Source organism: Aquarana catesbeiana, linkage group LG02 (assembly GCF_042186555.1).
Source record: "Aquarana catesbeiana isolate 2022-GZ linkage group LG02, ASM4218655v1, whole genome shotgun sequence".
NCBI classification, from domain to species: domain Eukaryota; kingdom Metazoa; phylum Chordata; class Amphibia; order Anura; family Ranidae; genus Aquarana; species Aquarana catesbeiana.
Genome location: NC_133325.1, coordinates 749,950,469 through 749,964,555, shown reverse-complemented (window position 1 = coordinate 749,964,555; position 14,087 = coordinate 749,950,469). Strand labels below are relative to the sequence as shown.

Here is a 14,087-nt window from a genome sequence, read left to right as displayed (position 1 = left end):
GGTGTAAAGGTAGGCATCCCAATACTTTTGGAAATATAGTGTACTTTAATTATCAAAACATACACATAATTTACCTAAAGACCATAAAAAAAATTTTGGCTAGTTATGTTTTTTTTTTTTATAATTTTATAATATAAAGTATTAGTATTTTGATATATTGTTTGATTTGTCACCATTGTTTGTAAATCCAGTTAAAGTAATTTTTCCCAATTCTTGTTATGTAATATTGGACAAGAACAGAAGTTGAGATAAATAATGTATGTATACTTTATGTACATGTTGGTAGCACTTTCTCTAAGGATTATTGCTGGGTGATGGATAGAACTATTTGGGACTTGCTTTTTCATTTTTTTTTGTCATCTGTGACCCTGCTGGGGTTGTTCACGCTTCTATTTGTCCTAGTGTCCGTTGTCACAAGAAAAAAAGTGAATTTAGGTTTACAATTTCCTTTATAAAAGAGGGTCTTCAGTGTCAGCGCTGGCATGTTTAGTATGTGAAGCTGGCTGTGACTCCTTGCGGCTTCACATCTGGCTTCCTGCTGTGCATGTGCAAGTCGCACTGTGCTTTGTAAATGGTTCCGCAGCATTCTGCGGCGTGTTGCAGAAGGCTAGGGGCAAAGGGGAGGGGGTTGAACCTGTCAAAAGCGAGTACCTGCCCCCCCCCCCCCAAAAAAAACTTTCCAAAGGTGGTGGGGGCTTGGGGAGGAAGACGAAAAAGAGGAACTTCCCTATTTTGGGTGAATTTTCACTTTAAAGACCAGTCGCTGCTGCCCTTTCTCCTTATTCAGGGTGACTGGTCTTGTCTCCACCCCCTACTGTGGTTTTCTAAAGGCAGCCTGTAGTGGGTGGAGCTGCTGTGTCCCTCCCATGGCTCTGCTCTCTGTACACCCTGTGTACAGCACAGTCATGATGTCACCACTACTTTGAAAAGATTAACTAGTATCTGGGTTTGCAATGCCCATTGGTTGAAACAAATCAAAATTAAGATTTTTATGCTTAGACTTTAGCTTTAAATTGTACATTTAAAAAAAAAAAAAATAAATAAATTGAGGTTTGTGCATCAAGCCAAAAGCAGACAACCGTGGTAGAAATGGATTTCATTCCAAAAGAGGAACACTCAAATGCAGTGGCGGCTGGTGCTCGACAGTTCTGGGGGGGGATGAATGCGGGGAAATGGATGCGGTGGCACTAATCACATGCTTCAAAAAAATCACCCCCCTCCCATTGGAATCCATGCGTCCGGTGTCCCTGTATGTAGATCAGGGGGCCAGACGCATGGATAGGGTGGGCGGCTCCCATGCGCCCCTAATAGACGGCCCGCCACTGCTCAAATGTCAGCTAGGCGGTCTGTCAATGATCAGCATTTGCATCCAAGGTATACTTTTGTATATTTCCCTATGTTTGTCTAGGCTTCCTCCAGATACTGTGGTTTCCTCCCACCATTTTTTAAGTTTATTGGCTTTGGACATAAATTATTCTAGAAGGTTTTTTTGGACAATACTGGGGATCCTGGGTGTAAAGCAGGGATATACAATTAGCAGACCTCCAGCTGTTGCAGAACTACAAGTCCCATGAGGCATAGCAAGACTCTGACAGCCACAAGCATGACACCTAGAGGCATAGGCATGATGGGACTTGTAGTTTTGCAATAGCTGGAGGTCCGCTAATTGCATATCTCTGGTGTAAAGGGTGTTGAGGATGCGTCCATTTGGCCCTTGACATATAAAGGGTCCTGATAGCTGCTGAATGAGAGGTCTGCTATTTGCTAAGCCTCTTCTGGAAATGCCAGTTGCCTGTCTGCTATGCTGTCACTGGCTTTAGTACTGTGACTCCTTGACCTCAAATCAGCATGGATATTTACAACAGTAGAGTCCTCATCTGCACACTTGTGCCAGGTTAGCATTAAAGCCAAAGGCAGATAAGTATCTTTATATGGCTACTTCTATGTTTCTGGTAATAAAGCAGCATTCTTCCTACCTATGCATCCTTTTACATGCGGTTTAGTGTTTTGGTTGACTTTTTAGCCTTACAGATCACGTTCCGGTTTTGAACCATCTTCGAGGAAACAACCATGGCCAATGGCACAGCCTTGTTTGACTTACAGGACTGAAATGTATCATGCCAAGATTCAATACCATCATCATGTTCTCTTTTCCAGCTCTACAAAGAAATCTCAATCTGCCCCAAAGTCATCAGATATATTCAGCTGGAGAAGACTGACCCTTCAGAAAACTATGGTAAGTTCTATGGAGATTTTAGTAACATTTGTGTATTCACTAGACCACCTAGGTTAAATTATGCTTCTTTGTCAACTTTTTTATTTTAATTACATTTTCTATTTATAGGTCAGGTAAAGTATGATAAACCCCAAATGTTCCTTTGTGTCTATTTTTGTACTTTCTGTATTCTATGGTAAGCTTTGTTAGTAGATACCTTGCAGTGGCGTAGCGTGGGTTGTCAGCACCCGGGGCAAGGCAAGTAATTTGCGCCCCCTAACCTGTGGGCTTTTAGCACCCAAGAATGGGGGCCCAGGTTCCTCCACTCACAGTCTGAGCCTCTGATTGGCCACCTGCAGCCTTTTATTAATGGTTAGATCTGAGATATCTCTTTGATTACAGTAGTCAAAGAGATATCTTCTCAGTATCAGCCAATAATAAAAGGCTGCGGGCAGCCAATCAGAGGTCTAGGTTGTAAATAACAAGGAGCACCTTATATACAGCAGAGCAGGCAGCCAATAGTAACCCAGATGTAAGGGTTGTGCATATTATTTAATGCTAGACATACTACAGGAGACAGTCAGAAACTGCAGGCATACTATAGGAGATGGTCAGAAACTGCAGACGTACTACAGGAGATGGTCAGAGACTGCAGACATAATACAGGAGATGATCAGAGACTGCAGACATAATACAGGAGATGGTCAGAGACTGCAGACATACTACAGGAGATGGTCAGAGACTGCAGACATACTACAGGAGATGGTCAGAGACTGCAGACATACTACAGGAGATGGTCAGAGACTGCAGACATACTACAGGAGATGATAAGAGTCTTAATGGAGCATTGTTAAATACTACTTGTGCATTCTGCGCAGAGTGCAGAGTTCAGGAGTGCAGTATGTACAGAGTTCATGAGTGTACTGCGTACAGGGTACAAAGATCAGGAGTGTGCTATATACAAAGTGCAAAGATCAAGATTATGCTACGTACCAAAAATCAGGAGTACCCTATACACAGAGTGTAAAGTTTAGGAGAGCGCTAGGTACAGAGTTCAGAGTGCAATTCATACAGAGTGAAGAGCTCAGGAGTGTACTGGATACACCGTGCAGAATTCAGTAGTGAGCTACGTACAGGGTGCAAAGATTAGGAGTGTGCTAAATACAAAAAGAAAAGATTAAGATTCTACTACGCACTGAGTGCAAAGATCAGGACTGTCCTATGTACTGAGTGCAGGATTCAGGAGTGCACTACATACAGAGTGAAGAGTTCAAAAGTGCAAATAGTTCAGGAGAGCGCTACGCAGAGTGAGCAGAGTTCAGAAGTGCACTGCATAGAGAATGCACTGCAGAGTTCATGACTGTGCTACGTACAGATTGCAGGGCTCAGGAATGCATGTCTCACAGGACAGTAACTCCCCTTCCAGTACAGAGCTCTCCTCCCACCCACAAATCCTCTCTTCCCCACCTACAAAGTATCAGGAGAGGGGCTGCTACAGAAGTGCAGCTACAGCTTACAGTAGGAGTGCAATGTTGTTAGGTGGGGAGAGGGGGCATTAGTGCAATGAGGGGGTATAGGCAATGATATTGGTGCTAAGTTAATAGGGTATTGATGCTAAATGGGGGGGGCAATTTGCTAATTTCTAACTTGGGGGAGAGTTGGAACATTGGTGCTAAGTGGGGGGAAATTTGGGATAAGTGAAGAGAGAGGGGTTACTTGGGATAAGTGGAGGATATTGGGGATACATGGGAGGAGAGGAGAAACATTTGGGATAAGTGGCGGGACAGGAGGGACATTGGGGATAAGTGGGGGGAGAGGAGGGGCATTGGGGATAAGTGGGGGGAGAGGAGGGGCATTTCGAATAAGTAGGAGGGGAGGGGTGACATTTAGGATAAGTGAGGATAAGTGGGATAATGGGGATAATTGGGGGAACAGGAGGAACATTGGAGGGACAGGAGGGACATTGGGGGGGAATGGGAGGGACCATGAGGATAAGTGGGAGGACAGGAGGGACACTGAGGATAAGTGGGAGGAGGGGAGGGACATTGAGGATAAGTGGGGGGAAAGGAGGAACATTTGGAATAAGTGAGAGGAGGGGCATTGGGGATAAGTGGGGGACAGGAGAAACATTGGAGGGACATTGGGGGGGGCAGGAGGGACATTGGGGGACAGGAGGGACATTGGGGGACAGGAGGGACATTGGGGGGGGGTGGGTGGGAGGGAGATTGAGGATAAGTGGGAGGACAGGAGGGACATTGGGGGAAATGAGGAACATTGGAGGGACAGGAGGGGCATTGGGGATAAGTGGGGGGACAGGAGGGACATTGGAGGAACAGGAGGGACATTGAGGATAAGTGGGGGGACAGGAGGGACATTGAGGATAAGTGGGGGTACTGGAGGGACATTGGGGGGACAGGAGGGACATTGGGGATAAGTGGGGGACAGGAGGGACATTGGGGGACAGGAGGAACATTGGGGGGGACGGGAAGGACATTGAGCATGAGTGGGAGGATAGGAGGGACATTGGGGGACAGGAGGAACGTGGGGGGGGGGGGGCGGGAGGGACATTGAGGATAAGTGGGGGGACAGGAGGGACATTGAGGATAAGTGGGGGTACTGGAGGGACATTGGGGGGACAGGAGGGACATTGGGGATAAGTGGGGGACAGGAGGGACATTGGGGGACAGGAGGAACATTGGGGGGGACGGGAAGGACATTGAGCATGAGTGGGAGGATAGGAGGGACATTGGGGGACAGGAGGAACGTGGGGGGGGGGGGGCGGGAGGGACATTGAGGATAAGTGGAAGGACAGCAGGGACATTGGGGGACAGGAGGAACATGGGGGGCGGGAGGGAAATTGAGGATAAGTGGGAGGACAGGAGGAACATGGGGGGGGGGGCGGACGGGAGGGACATTGGGGATAAGTGGGGGACAGGAGGAACATTGGGGGGGGGACGGAAGGGACATTGAGGATAAGTGGGAGGACAGGGGGGACAGGAGGGACATCAGGGATAAGTGGGGGACAGGAGGAACATGGTGGGGGACAGGAGGGACATTGAGGATAAGTGGGAGGACAGGAGGGACATTGAGGATAAGTGGGGGGACAGGAGGGACATTGGGGATAAGTGGGGGGCAGGAGGGACATTGAGGATAAGTGGGAGGACAGGAGGGACATTGGGGGGGGACAGGAGGGACATTGAGGATAAGTGGGAGGACAGGAGGGACATGGGGGGGGGCAGGAGGGACATTAAGGATAAGTGGGGGACAGGAGGGACATTGGGGGACAGGAGGGACATTGGGGATAAGTGGGGGGCAGGAGGGACATTGGGGGACAAGAGGAATATTCAGGGGGGCGGGAGGGACATTGGGGATAAGTGGGGGGCAGGAGGGACATTGGGGGATGAAAGGAATATTCGGGGGGAGGGAAGGACATTGGGGATAAGTGGGGGCAGGAGGGACATTGGGGGACAAGAGGAATATTCGGGGGGCGGGAGGGACATTGGGGATAAGTGGGGGGCAGGGGGGACATTGGGGGACAAGAGGAATATACAGGGGGGGGCAGGAGGGACATTGGGGGACAGGAGGGACATTGGGGATAGGTGGGGGGCAGGAGGGGCATTGGGGGACAAGAGGAATATTCGGGGGGGCAGGAGGGACATTGGGGGACAGGAGGGACATTGGGGATAAGTGGGGGGCAGGAGGGACATTGGGGGACAGGAGGGACATTGAGGATAAGTGGGAGGACAGGAGGGACATTGGGGGGGCGGGCGGGAGATACATTTGAGATAAGTGGGGGAGAGGGTGATGCTCTGTGTATGTGAAGTGTACATCTGTTTCACATACCGCAGTTCACTTGGTCAGGAAGATCCGGTTCCCCGGAGATGTTATCATTGCATGTGGGGTAGAGCTGGACTGGCTGCCGCACTGTAGAAATGGGAGATCCAGTCCAGAGCGGCGGAGGAGAAGACGGCAGTGGTTCACACAGTAAGGCGGAAGCGGGACTCCTGGAGCAATCCAGCCCTGCCACCGCACGTGACCCCCGTTCATCCAATCACCGAGCACCCGCTGCCCATGCCGCAACACAGCCAGTGACACCGTCCGTACACACTTAGCATTTGGACGGCGTGTCACTGGCACCTGATGCTGCGCCCCCCCAAATTTTGCGCCCGGGGCCACGGCACCCCCCGCACCCCCCACGCTACGCCACTGCTGAGGGTAATTTAATGCAGATAAGGCACCAAGTGAGTTTAATTACCACCTTAACCACAGTACCTGTGTAATACATGTTCGGGTTTAAAGAGATGAGGTGGCAACCCTTCTTCCATGGGCTATCCTATTGTCAGTGGCAACTCTATAGTGTTTGATCCTCTGACCATTGCATTGGTGGTCTCAGTGCTCATGCTCCACCAGTTCCCTGAGACGTTTACTCTCATTCATATCCTTTTTCCTCTGAAAGGCTCCCCATATGACTATTTTCATCGGCTTGAAGGGGTGGCTCCAGCAGGTTAAATGACACCAGCATCATCTACCCTGCTCTCCACCCCATGTAGTCATTCAAGTTCTCAGGCTTTCCTACATATGCCAGCCGTCCAACACAAACCCTTAATCATCATAAATATTGCAATAATTTCGTTACAGGTAATATTTATGATAATAACAAATGGCTTTCATATTGTTTTAGTTTTTTTTTAATTGGAAAGCTTTGTTTTTTATTTAAGCTATACTGTATAAATCAGTGTTTGTCAACTTATGAGCTAAAGGGGGCGTCAAATGCGGCTGCTGACATCACCAAAGGGCCATGCATAATGTTCAATATATAATATTTCACAAAAAGTAGTGCAGGCCAGTCACGTTCCTCCACCCCAAACTCTGGCGCCTCCTCCAGTGCACAAAGCAAGGTCCATAAAGATATAGATGAGCGTGTTTGGGGTGGAGGAACTCAACTGGCCTGCACAGAGTTCTGACCTCAACCCAATAAAACACCTTTGGGAGACTGTGAGCCCGGCCTTCTCATCCAACATCAGTGCCTGACCTCACAAATGCGCTTCTGGAAGAATGGTCAAACATTCCTATAGACACACTCCTAAACCTTGTGGACAGCCTTCCCAGAAGAGTTGAAGCTGTTATAGCTGCAAAGGGTGGGCCAACTCAATATTGAACCCTACAGACTAAGACTGGGATGCCATTAAAAGTTCACATGCGTTTTAAAGGCAGGCATCCCAGTACTTCTTCTCAGTATATTGTATGTAATGCTAGAGAGGACTGTCAGAAACTGCAGACCTAATAGGGGAATTGAGGGTCAGAGAGTGTGGACTTCCTACATTTGTGGCTGGGGATATGCTGTTGAAGACCATATGAAGCTTGGAACATGTTATATGAGGATAGTAGGGATCAGTGCTGTTACCCTTATCAACATTCCCACTACAAACTGCAGAGGTCCAAGGGCCACACATTGTATACCAAAAGGCTTCATGCCACCCTCGGGCTGCAGGTTGGGCACCGGGGGGCCATTAATGATCTCTGTGGGCCACTATGTGGTGCTCTGGTGAATAGAAAAAAAATAATACACGTACCCAGAGTTCCTAATGGAATGCTGCATGCCTGTGCAACTAAGTAAATGAAATGTCCCCAGGAATGCAATATATATGGCAAGTAGCCCATGTATCCACACATTGCCTGAAGCATCAGTCCTATTTCTGTACCTGATGGCCAATAGAACTAGATAATCCCTCTAGATCACACAGCCAACAGATGCAAACCTAGCATTTCTCTGTGCCTGACCTGCGCCTTGACCTGCTATATCAACTTACCCGTGCTTGATCTGGCATGCCCTTGACCAATCTCTAGATTTCTGCCTGCCTATTCTAACTATACCCAGGCTCTGTAATTTGTTTCTCTGTGTGACTCCCAAGATAGCCTTCTAATGTCATCTAATGGTGGGACCACGCATGCAGAACAGCTGGGTAGTGACAGGATCCGGCACTCCCACAAGTGTGTGATCCCTGCGAGGCTTACTCAGAAAAAATTTAATTAACTGTGCAGACACACTAGTATTTATGAAATCCCACTACTTAAAGTGGAACTTGACTGTCTTCCCCTCTAGAGATGCAATATCCGCAGGCTCCCTTGCTGGAGTCCACATCTTCTCGCCGGCTTCTTCTAGATTCTGGATCTTTGGTCATCTGGATTGACCTGTTCAGGGTAACATCCGGCAGATGCAGGGATTGTATGCTGAGCTGTGTATGCAGTGTACTGTAGGATAGAGTTCTTCACCCTAGGAATTTTTTTTTTTTTTTTTTTTAGCAGCTACAAATACTGTAGCTACCGACTTTATTAACCTGTCCTCACCTGGGACGGTTCTTCACCGGTCTTCAGGTCCCCAGCACTGACATGTTAACAAAGGGATGCCAGATATCACTCCTTCACAGCTGGCTTCCCCTCTGCACATGCACAAACCACGCTGCATTTTGTGAATGGTCCCACAGCCTTTTGGGAACTGTGACGTGTCCCAGAAGGCAGCGGGCAAAGGGGGTGGGTGAACCTAGACGATCTAGATGGAAGTAGGGGCAGGTACTTGTCAAAACCAGATACCTGCTTCCCCCCAAAAAATATGTGCCAAATGTGGAAGGGGTGGGGGAGGATTACATAAAGCACAACTCCCCCTTTTACAGAGAAGTTCTGCTTTTAAAAAGATATAAATTAATGTGTCCCTTTTTTTTTTTTTTATATTAAAAAAGAAAAACACTTTTTTGTTTGTAACTTTAATTGAGATAACATGTATGGTTATAGTTCTTGCTTATTCCTTAACAAGTACTCTATCACCATCTAGTGGTTGCCTTGATAACAGCATTGTTTGATTTTTTTTTTTTTTTTATATATACATTTATATTATAACAGCAAATCTGCACCTGCTCCAGAATAGGCATGGTTGGGGATAAAGAAGTATGAATGTTGAGCAGAACTTGCAAAGGTGTCAGAGAGAAGTCTGCAAAGTGTAGAGAAGCAGCAGAGAGGGCTTATGTAGTAGTGTCAGGGTGAGCTCTATAATGCGTGGGCAGACAGCAGGGGGTTGGGGATGGTTGGTGAATATCATTTTCTATTAGCAATAAAAAAAAAAAACCCAGATCTCTTAAAAGCAATTCTTGAAAAGTAGTGCAATGCACCTTCTTTTCTCCGCACATGTTCCAATCTACTTACATTTTTCTTTTTTTTTTTATTGAAGAGATATTCATGCAGTGTCACTGTTGAGAGTTTTAAATACAGATTAGCAGATCAGTGATTAGAAGAAATAATAACTAATTACGGTGTACACACAAAGATTCTTATAGTGTAATTACTGCAGTGAGATCAAAGTGCGCACACACATTACTTTAGGCTAACTAATTACATTTTTACAGATTATCCAATCACCAATCCAATTTCACGCAATTTCAGCCTGTTTTCCTGATTTCATTGAATTTTACAGGATGTGGCCATATAAATCCGGTATAATAATAATAATAATAATGGGACCCATGAATGTAAAGTTAACTCTATTTGTCGAGTGTCCATCTTAAAGTAACTCTGTCGCTAAATTAAGAAAAGCAAAACACACAATTAAAGAGGACTTAGGACTTGAAAATGATTCAGATTAATTTAGCTCTTGAATCCATCTGTCACGTACCTGGTGGAGGTGGAGCGGTAGAGGGGGCTTCCCTTGCACCTCTTGGCCAACACCCCTGGTAATGATGACAGGAGAAGTGTGAGGACACAGAGCAGCATGAGGGCCGGTATAACAGGCAGCGCCAGCTGAGGTTTGCAGGAAGCAGATGACTGTGGATCACCAGGCAGGAACCAGGAACTGGAACATGGTGAAGCTTGATCAGCGGGCAAGAGCGTAGCCAGGACACAAGCCAAAAGGTCATCGACAGCTAGGCAGAGAAGGTACAGGAACATAAGACGGAGACAGAGTCTGGATACCGGCCGGGGTCAGGCAGCGAGGCACAGAAGCACAAGACAGGAGCAGGGTCAGAGTACAAGCCGAGGTCACAATAGGCAGACAGAAATCTAGAGATTGGTCAAGGGCATGCCAGCTCAAGCACGGGTAAATTGATATAGCAGGTCAAGGCGCAGGTTAGCAGGAATGAGCTGAAGACCACTCGACAATCTGTTTATGCCATAGTCCAGCTTAGATAGGCCTTTTGGCGCCAGTGAACGTATGTGTGTGTGTGCGTTCTCACACGTATATGCACATTCCTTCTTGTGCACATGCTGATACGTTTGTGCGTGCTAATGCCCGTTCTGTAGGAAGCCTTTGCTCGTAATTATGAGCATGAACTTGTAATGGCCTTATGGTTCCAACTGAGCTTCTCTTAATGAAGGAGGTGTGGTTTGGCCCCGGAATGCATAGGCTGTTCTTTGTGAATCACTAAAGTGTTTTGCGCATATATTTGCCAGCACACTATGGATCTTCAAATGTCCAAAAGTTTTATTCAGAGTGGCAACATCACTGTGGAAGAGTGCAACGTTTCAGGGTCACGCAGGATCCCTTTGTCAAGCATGTGACAGAGACCCTGAAACGTTTCACTCTTCTGCTGTGATGCAACCACTTTGGATAAAAACTTTTGGACATTTGAAGATCCACAGTGTGCCAGGAAATATGTACACAAAATGCTTTAGTGATTCACAAACTGATTGCATCATAACGGAAGAGTGCTGTGCTTCAGTGGCTCGGTCACGTGCTTGACGAAGGGATCCTGCATGGCCCTCTACCACTGTGATGTGATCACTTTGAATAAAAACTTTTGGATGTTGTTTGAAGATCCATGGTGTGCTGGAAAATATGTCCATTGATCTGTCATGTTACCAGTTTCCAGCTGGCTGTTGCTGCAGCATCTATTTATCTCAGCCCACTCCAGGAACGTGTACAATGGGAATACAGATAATAATTTGATGATTAAGGTGATTTGGACTCTTACCGTTTGATCTTGTGCTCCCTCTGCTGGTCTATGCCTTCTGATATTTTTTTTTTATGTACCCATTGGTGGGTAGCCAGAGCCAGTTAGCTCTCCCAATGATTATTTTCCCTTCACTGCTTTCTAGAACCAGGTATTCATGGCCTGTTACCTCTTTGTTTCAATACAAGAAAAATACAAATATTTATATTTAACTCCAATGGGACTCTTGACACCAGTGTGGTGTGCATTTTGAAAAGTCCTGCATGCTGCATCTTTGGTGCTCTTCAAAACCGCAGCAAAAAAGCAGCTTCTCGTTTAAATGATTAGAAAACGTGTCAAACACATCAAGAGTGCACAGCGGTTGGGTTTTTGGCGCATGTTTTTTATGCATTTTTAGGAGCCACATGTCCATGTTTTAACAGGTGCATGCCAACCAGAAAATGCACCAGAAATGCATATGTGTATCAATGACTATCAATGAAGCAGTGTGAAAGCACCCCAAGGGCTGGTTCACACCAAACGCAGTCCAGTGTGTTTTTAATCTGCATCAAAAACACAGGCGCAGTGATTTCCATGGATTCCAATGGCTCTAGTTTACGCCAGTGCAGGGCGTTTCAGTGCTATCAACAAAAGCAGAACATGGGGGAAAAAAAATGCATCAAAAATACACTGGAACGCATTGAAAACGCTTAAAAAAATGCACATCCGGAGCGCAGAAATTGTGGCGTGAATGGGCCCTTAATATTATCCAAAGCAAAATGGTTGCCATTCTGTTTTAAGTCTCACCTCAAATTAAAGGTAAAAAAACTTGGACGTCGGCTCTTGGTTCCCTTTTCTCTATAGCAAAGGATATGATTGGTGCCAAGTCCCATACAGATTGTTATGCACCTTGATATATCTTACTTGAGAAAGACCATTACTGATGGTCTAGAGCACTCATCTGCACAGAGAAGACCTACATGGCCCCATCCTTGCATCCTTGACACAAGCAGTGCTTAGATGTGAGTTTTTTGCCGGAATGGATAGATCGGGGGTATGGCCACAATCAATCACACATCCAAGTGAAACAGTGTTAGGCAATGTCAGCTGTATGATGTATTCTCCATATGGCCTAACTCATGTCTGTATTCTGGGATTTATTTCACAGGGATCTCTCTATGCTCTGTGGAGGAGGAAGGCAGACCACATCTGTATGTCCAAAATGTGAAGGAGTCTGGCTTGGCATTCAAAAGAGGTAAGTGGTCACTTGGACTGATTCCAGGGCTTATTGCAGCAATTACGCCTCATCTAAAGTGGACCTGTCATTTGATATAATTTTTCATGGAGAGTGCATGCATGCTAAGTTCAGGCATCAGAGAGATGAGAGGTGACAGTCATGTAAATCATAGTGTCTGTGCGGTTCCTTAATGTGTTTTACAAATGTCTTACAGGTCAGCCCCTGCTACAGCCTCTCACTTTGTGGCTTGCTGCAAAGTTACAGTTTTGCACTTTGTTTAATGGAGGAGCGGAGACTAAAGTTCCGTATACACGGGCCGATTGTTGGGCAGCATCAGCCGGCCGACATCCGGTCTGTGTGTACTGTAGCCAGTATGACAGAAGCTCACTGTTCGGCCGGCTTCTGTCGAAGGGGCATGACCAACAAAGGTCTGCCAACCGGCTCCCGGTCAGCACTCTCAGCTGGAGTGTTCAGGCGGGGGGGTGTCCCCCTGTCAGAACAGGGAAGATCACTGTACTAACATCAGATTGTTAGTACAGTGGCTCCTCCTGAGCTGTCCATTATTTTTTTTCCGTTTGGCCCACTGGATTAAACGAATCAGAACTAGCAGTTTGTTCTAGGCTTTAGGAAATGCTTCCTTGTTTTATTTTTGTTTCCTGCTGTCGTTTGAATAGGAAATGAAAGCAATCCTCCCCAATGGAGGAGCACAGACTTTTAAGTAGTGTTAGAGCTGTTCCGTAGGTTTTACGCGTGTAGCCCTACCCCTGCAGGAGCCGCTAAATCTTGAGTCCCCCTATTCCTGCATAGCCAGGCAGCACGCTTTTTTAACTTGCATCCAGACACAAGAAATCAGTGCGTGGGCTTGTTTTGTTGTTTTATTGGGGGGAGGGGGAACAACTTCAATATGGTATAGGGCTTATGAGATGCCCAACTTGACTTAAAGAACAACTTCCTTCTCTATGTACATAACAAAAATTAAGATCCTGGACTGTACTCCCTCCAGTATAATCAATCTCTATGGATCAGTGGCAAAGTTCTTTACGAACCAGGAGCTCTCAGTCCCCTTTAGTCAAATAGCACAACGTTCTAAACTGTATGCAGGAATATCGCGTTTTCTCAGTAGAACCTTGCACATTTCTGATGCTTTCAGATACTACCAGCCCACTTGGCTGCTCTGAAGTATACCCCAGGGCAAGGGATTAGGATTTAGCACAATTCTGCCCCTGGAAGGTATGCTACGTCTAGCAGTCTTTCCCCTTGGATGCCCCTGGGTGTGCTGAAGTACTAACACTGTCCCTTGATTCCTGTTGCAATGGGAAAGACTTCTGTTCAGGCCTCCTACTGTTCACATTCTCCCATGCCAGCCAGGATGTCTTCTGCACAGAACCCAAAGGTAACGGAAATCCCTCTTTGGGTTCTTCTCCTTTCTTTTCTCAGCTCCAGCATGGAGGCAGAGCCCCCAGTCAGCCCCAGGGTCCCCTCCCAGGCCTTACAACCGCAACCTCAGCATTCCATCTTCCACCTGACTCCCCTGCTGCTCAGGCGCCACCATATTTGAGGGCCGATCCAGCCACCCGGTCTGTGCCTTCTGCCTGGGGATTAGCCAGTTTCCCTCAATTATGCAGATCAGACCTCCTACCCTGCACCCACTAATTTCCAGAAGCTTCTTCAGGCTTCTATAACCATGGGGAGGTACCAGAGACCTGCCCTGTAGAGCCCT

At 46.8% G+C, this 14,087-nt stretch overlaps 1 protein-coding gene across 4 annotated transcripts in view; it reads left to right on the top strand.

Annotated features, from left to right (window-relative positions):
• Nucleotides 1-14,087, top strand: part of TIAM1 (TIAM Rac1 associated GEF 1) — a 607,717-nt gene that overhangs the window by 456,446 nt on the left and 137,184 nt on the right. For all 4 annotated transcript variants that reach the window (XM_073617108.1, XM_073617106.1, XM_073617107.1 and 1 more), the window contains 2 exons: nt 2,158-2,236; nt 12,299-12,385. In XM_073617108.1, the coding sequence (XP_073473209.1) occupies nt 2,158-2,236; nt 12,299-12,385 (166 nt within the window). The remainder of the gene's footprint in view (nt 1-2,157; nt 2,237-12,298; nt 12,386-14,087) is intronic.